Source organism: Diadema antillarum, unplaced genomic scaffold, assembly GCF_040938485.1.
Source record: "Diadema antillarum isolate AM-2024a unplaced genomic scaffold, OU_Dant_1.0 scf00000131, whole genome shotgun sequence".
Classification (NCBI taxonomy): Eukaryota; Metazoa; Echinodermata; class Echinoidea; order Diadematoida; family Diadematidae; genus Diadema; species Diadema antillarum.
The window spans coordinates 3059484-3066004 of NW_027271020.1; the positions used below are offsets into that span (position 1 = coordinate 3059484).

The following is a 6521-nucleotide window of genomic DNA, read 5'->3' on the forward strand; positions in this document are numbered from 1 at the left end:
TGTGACAACAGTGAACACAACATAACCTTAATGCCACTTTGAGAAACAAAATATCCTGCAATGCAGAGGATATGAAGTAACAGTCTAACAACATGTAATACATATCAGAATTACGAATACTAACCATGGTTTAAGGGAAAGTAAAGGCCGTGTCACACCAGCCTTGCGTGCGACTTCCGAAGAACATTTTTACTATCCGGAGGTCCCCGCAGATGACCCGCACATGACAGTACCTAGCACAGGGGCGGATCCAGGAATTCTGTAAAGGGGGGGGGGGGGGGGCGTGACTAATATTTCTGGTGCCACTTCCGGGTTTCATTTCATGTTTTTTTTCTTTTTATTTCTTTTGTTTTTTACGAAAAATAAAGGGGGGCGTGCGCCGGTTGCGCCCCCCTCTGGATCCGCCACTGTAGCATGTATCTCAAAAGTAGTTACCCGGAGGTGCGCACGCTGGCTCTATTTACCCGCTGCCAAAAAAGGCCCTGTCACACCAACTAAGCGGGCTTATTGCGTATGGGGGATTTTTCAGCACGCAGAATAATTTCTGCGGCCGGACAAGGTTTAGGGCGAGTTTGGCGTGGGTATTACATGATAAACGCGTGATACCTAAGTCCTTCTTGCGTGTATTCCGTTGAACTGCATGTTAGGCGCGTGGGTGTCACGTGATAGCTTCGTGATAGCTTCTTTTATGTCAGTTACGGGCGACATACGGGCTCTGCGAAGTACCTGCGCCACAACTGCGTGTTATCTGTGTAATAGTCGCCTGCGAGGTGAGTGCTAGCCTGAACAATAGGCTGGTTCGAGTGGATGGGCAAACAATCATTTGTCAACTAGCTTTCAAGAAGTGAAGATGCCCCGTAGACGGAAAGTGCACAAGGGCAGAGAACGTCCAGTGGATGGACAGCCACAAAGCCCGGAAGATTCACAGTAAATGCATCAAATTGCTGCTGAAGTCCATTCGGCGGATGGAGTCCTGTCCGAAAGGGACCAGGTAGTCCTCGACGCCACAGAGGACAGAGGACAAAGAAGAGAATGAGCCCACAAATGGCACGCACTCCCTTCACATAAGCATAGATCAGCGGGCAACTTACCTACTTCAAGTGGGTCAAATGCCTGTGAATTGCGGCGGCTACGGCCCTCCTACGGGTGTTCTGCGTGGAACTCTTCGGGCAATCCTCGCGACTCATCCGGAAATAGTTTTGGTCATGCTCAAAACTTTGCTGCGGGAAAATTGGACTAGCGTGCGCACCTTCGGGCAACTAAGGACGAGAGAAGTGCTAGGTACTGTTAAGTTCGGGCCAACTGCGGAGAGCTCCGGGTAGCAAATTTGTTTCCCCGCAAGTCAAGCCGCAAAACTTCCCCAGATACGGTATGACAAGGCCTTGAGCATGCTCAAAACTTGTTCCGGAAGAGTCACGGGAGTTGCCCGTAGAGGTACGCGCAGAACACAAGTAGGAAACCCTTACCGGTAGCACCTCACAGGCAACTCCAAAGCAGGTACTTCGCAATCCCCGTAAGTCGCTCGTAGCAGAAAATGGAACGGTTTCAAAGCTCTCACGCGAGTCACACGGAACGCACGCAAGTAGAAGCTAAGTAGCACGCGTCTAGTAAGTAAGAAACAAGTGCGAAAATTGCAAACATTCTTGTCCGCCCGCGGAAAATCTTCTACGTGCTTTAAACTACCTCCTCGCCACAAGTCCGCGTAGCTTGCCCGGACAGGTGTGACACCGCCTTTAGAAACAAAATTACTTACACAGAGTAATATACTGCTTAAAGCAGTAGAACAAGTACCACAGGGAGTACCACAGGACTTTTTTGTTAAGGTGGGATAAGCTGTTGCTAGCATAAATGTTATATTGATTTTATCAGCCGCTTTGAGTTTGATGAGTTTGTTTGACGGATTTGTATACATGAATTCGGAGTGGTGCTTGCGTGCGGGCGGAAGTTGCTTTTATGCATACGGTCCATTCATATGTCTTATGTATCAACATTGGGAAGTCGTTTTATCAGGAAGGGAGGTGGTATCGGTTCGAGTGTGTGTGTGTGTGTGTGTGTGTGTGGGTTACATTTCGTTATTCCGAAGGTTCGTTATTCCGAATTTCATTTTCGAATCAACGAATCTTTGGAATAACGAACCTTCGGAATAACGCCACAGATGTTCGGATTAACGAAACCTTTTTCATTTTCGGATTAACGAACCTCTAAGTATAGGGAATTTGTCTGTTCCGGAAAAAAGAACCTTCGGAATAACGAACAGCACCTGTGTGTGTGTGTATGTGTGTGTGTATGTGTGTGGGTGTCTGTATGTGTATGAGTTGGTGAATGTGGGTGTGGGATGATATAGGTTTGGTTTAATTGGGGGTTGGTGGAATGGGGATTTGATTTGAGGAAGGATAGTTATAAATGGTATGACAGATTTTGGTAGGATTTAATATTCAGGATAGATGTAGATTTGTTTCGGTTGGCATAGTTGGGAGGAGGGTTGGTTGTTTTTTTTTTTTATGAATGATTTTATTCTATATTTGTATAATGTATTTGCTTTTTTTTATATGTATATGCCCTAGTAAGTAAGAAGGAGTTACATGATCCAAACCAATATATTCAAGGGATATAGGTTTGGTACATGTCAAAACTTTCTCGTGAAGAAATTGTTAGTAGGGTTGATTTATAATCGAATTATCTATGTTGAAGTGAGATTATTTGTAGTATAAATTGACAAACGCACAAACATTAAAACACAAACACAAACAGACACACGTAAGCATACAGTCACACGTACAATGTTATATATACACAGACAAACAAATCACTACCACTATACATGTACAACTACCACACATGCAGTTTCCACATATTGTATTATTATACTCCAAACACACACACACACACGCGCACGCATACACACACACAGCTATACGCAAACGCATAAACAAGTCACATATTATACGCACTTACATATTATCATTTACAGCACATACCATGCAGACCCCCAACACACGCACACACACACACACACACACACACACACACACGCATAACTTACCAGTCATACCCACCCCCACCAAAGCATAACACCGGAGCAACCACCCTGACCCGGGGGCGACAATTTTGGGGGCGACAATTTATGTCGCTACAATTTTTTGGCCATCATAAATTGTCGCCATCGCGGTCCAAAATTGGGAACTGCACAAGCGTCAAAAATTGTCGCCAGACGACAATTTGTGACGGGGTGACAATTTATGACGCCAACCCCGTCAAAAATTGTCGCCCCGAGCAGGAGGCGACAATCTTTGTCGCAAAATACGTCTATTGTGAGCAGAAATAAGGCAGATACCTACAATTCACGAAATACATAATCCAGTGCAGCTGTCGAGCGCAGCTTGGACTGGCGATGCAGCGACTTCTTCAATGATATTGCTTTTCATATTCAAGCAAACTCATTTCCATAGTGTGCTACAAATTAACATTAGTTGACTTGTATTACACGATATATATTAACAAAGACATAATTGCGGGGTTTTTTTTCATCTGCTTCTCATTTTCATATGTACTTTGTCAAATCACATTCTGTAATTACTGCAAATATCCTGTACATATGCAATGTATATAATTTCTTTGTTTATTTGATGGAAGTGAAAATAAATTTGAATCTTGAAATCTTGAACATGAGCCATATACTGACGCAGGAAAAAGGCCTTGTAAAATCAAAGTGATACCATGTCATAAAATGTAGAGAAATGTCATAATAAATTTCATGATGTAAATAAGACACAATTACTTTCTTCAACCACAAAATTACATTTATCAAAGCATTTTTAAATTACTCAATATAAGAACATGCTCACCTACAACTGCATGTCGTGAAATTTCGTTCGTGCACATACTGTGGCATTAAGACTGACAAGAACATTATGATTGTAATCCACATTCTTCCTCCTAAACACACAAAGGCTACAGACATTAGTGTACATGTAGAATCTATAGAAGAAAATAACTGATGTCACGATACAGGGGCAGCAATTTATTGACTTAAGTTTCACAAAGTTGAAAGGAAAGTCTTTGATTATAATAACATGAAAAATAATCTTTGTAAACCATCAGAGTGCATATACCATAATAATATATCAAGATTACACTACAATGTATTTTGTGAATTTGGACATGCTCGCCAATTTTGATAGTGGTTGAATGTGTGATCGAGAACCACATTGATGAAATAGGAAAGGAGAAACACACCATCCCTTTTCAAAAGGATAACTTTGCATTCTGCTGCGCTTGAAATGGTATACAACATATTTGTTTTAAGCTAGTCAAGACTTTTTAGAAATATTGATTTCGCGAATACTGGCTGAATATCAAAATCTATAAAGATGAAAACACTGTGAAACATATTGTTGCTACGCAGTGAAGGTAACAATAACAATAATAATAATAGCCATGGTAGTTATGATAAGAATTATCGGCCTGTTGTAAAGCGCTGGAGTCCGTCAAAAAAAAGATGCTCATTGCGCTGTTACAGAACCAGCATGAACAGTACATAATAAAACCATACGATAATCAAATACGATAACTTATCAGAACGGATGAAGTACAAAAACAAACAAAATGCTACTTTAATCAAATGTAAACATGTTTACAGCATTCAACAGGCACGACGTGAATGAAACAAATGATGTAATTTCATGAAATAGGTACATCGAGGTGTATAATCCAATCAGTGTCGATGTGATTCTTAGGCATTCTAATCATCAGAATTATAGATCATCTGCTCTTTACATTCTCTCTCCTCTTCACTTAATTTTCCCCTTCTTGAGGGAGATTCCTTGAAGCAATCCATTTCTTGATGGTAACTCCCAAAGAACTAAACAAAACCAATAGTGTCCCGATCACAGACAGCCAATGAGGAACTGTATTAAAGACAGCGAACTCCAACAGAAAGGCCACTATAACATTGTTACTCTTGACCATCGCCACATAGGATGCTCTCTCCAGCTTAAATGCAAGAGTCATGCAGATCTGATCGAAGGAACCAATGATGCCTATGAATATAAGAATGAGCCTGTCTTTTCCACATTGAGGGATTCTCCACTCTCCTAGAGCTGTTGTCACAATGGCAGATAAGACACTCCCTGCACTGCCAAAGGCCATGATCTGGATAAATGGATGGACCACTATTCCTCCAAGCTTCCTAGTCAGGACGAAGACGATAGAATCACATAGTGCACAGAGTAACGCAGCAAGGACTCCCAGAAGAGTGTTCCCTTCCTCGGGAGCTGCCACAAGATCGCCAAAGAGAAACGACGGCCGGGCAATCAGCGCCACGCCAAGTATTGCAATCACCGCCAACAAGGCATCAACAATGGTATACCTTTCGCCCATGGTGATCCAAGCGAAGATACCAGTGAAGATGGTGTTGCACAAAAAAATGGCAATAGCGTCGCCAACTGGAATGTTTTGGTAAGAATAGAAACTCAGAGTCATGGCACTGGTCCCCGCCACAATTCTCAGAAGAAGCCACTTCAACTGAGTAAGAGTCACCTTAGGAGGCACACGGAAGAGGACTAAGAGAGGTAAAATGAGGACAAAGAAACAGTAGAGACGCAAAGTGGCCACTTCAGTGGGAGAAATCCTCCCTGATAGTATCTTGACACTAATGGAACCACATGACATAAAGATGCATGAGGCAAAGGCAAAAATTAACCCTTTGTGGAGGCGCAGGTTCCTCCAGAAACAACCCATCTCCACGGGTTTGATAATCTCTTGAACTGCACGGCAGATTTGAAGAATCCCTCTTTTCTTTCTCTTCCTAATGACCCTTCAGTGCCCGAATAATCTCCAGCAGCTTGCTAGCCTCAACTATCATTAATTCTTTCTCTTGCAGACACCCATTTCCCTGCTATCTTAAATTTTGCGATTCACCCTTGACAAACCTACAAGAAGTGCATGATGTCACAAAAATGTATAACCCAAATTTAACAAGTAATCAAGTGAAGTGCAGTTTTCGTTGCCAGCATGCTACACACGTATTATATGCACCTCTGCCTAATGACGGTATAGCTGGTATTTCAACCTCCACGTGTGTTCTGTCCCCAACAAATCATAAGAGAATAAAAGACATCAGTAAAACCTACACAGCTTCGGATTACCAGAGCAATTTCATCGTTGTCATAATCGTATAAACACATGCTTGATTTTAATGTGGAACACTTGAAAACGTTTCATTCATGTCCTCTAACACTTGAAGGCCTCCAAGAAGAAACTCCACTCATCAAGTCGCCTTTAGGAGTTCACTGCGATAAGATGAAACTGAACTTGAAGAGAAGAATGTTCTGTTGTCTGGGAAAACAAAGTAGGAATGCAACGATGACGATACTTGGCTTGGAGTCCTCTGTTTATACAGTGTATGTCCTCCTCCAATGACCGATGAGCCCTCTCTTTATCTGCGTGCAAAGTATTAAAAGAAAATGATGAATGGAGAACTGGCGATAAAATCCGACACAGTACATGTACTTGTTTGGACC

At 42.2% G+C, this 6521-nt stretch overlaps 1 protein-coding gene across 1 annotated transcript; it reads right to left on the reverse strand.

Annotated features, from left to right (window-relative positions):
- Positions 1-4794: 4794 nt before the first annotated feature.
- LOC139720672 (solute carrier family 35 member G1-like) lies at positions 4795-5739 on the reverse strand. The gene has a single exon (XM_071632028.1). The coding sequence runs from the start codon at positions 5737-5739 to the stop codon at positions 4795-4797; it is 945 nt and encodes a 314-aa protein (XP_071488129.1).
- Positions 5740-6521: the final 782 nt, after the last annotated feature.

Excerpts from the sequence above, each read along its gene's own strand:
- LOC139720672 (XM_071632028.1), bottom strand. The coding sequence starts at position 5,739 with ATGGGTTGTTTCTGGAGGAACCTGCGCCTCCACAAAGGGTTAATTTTT.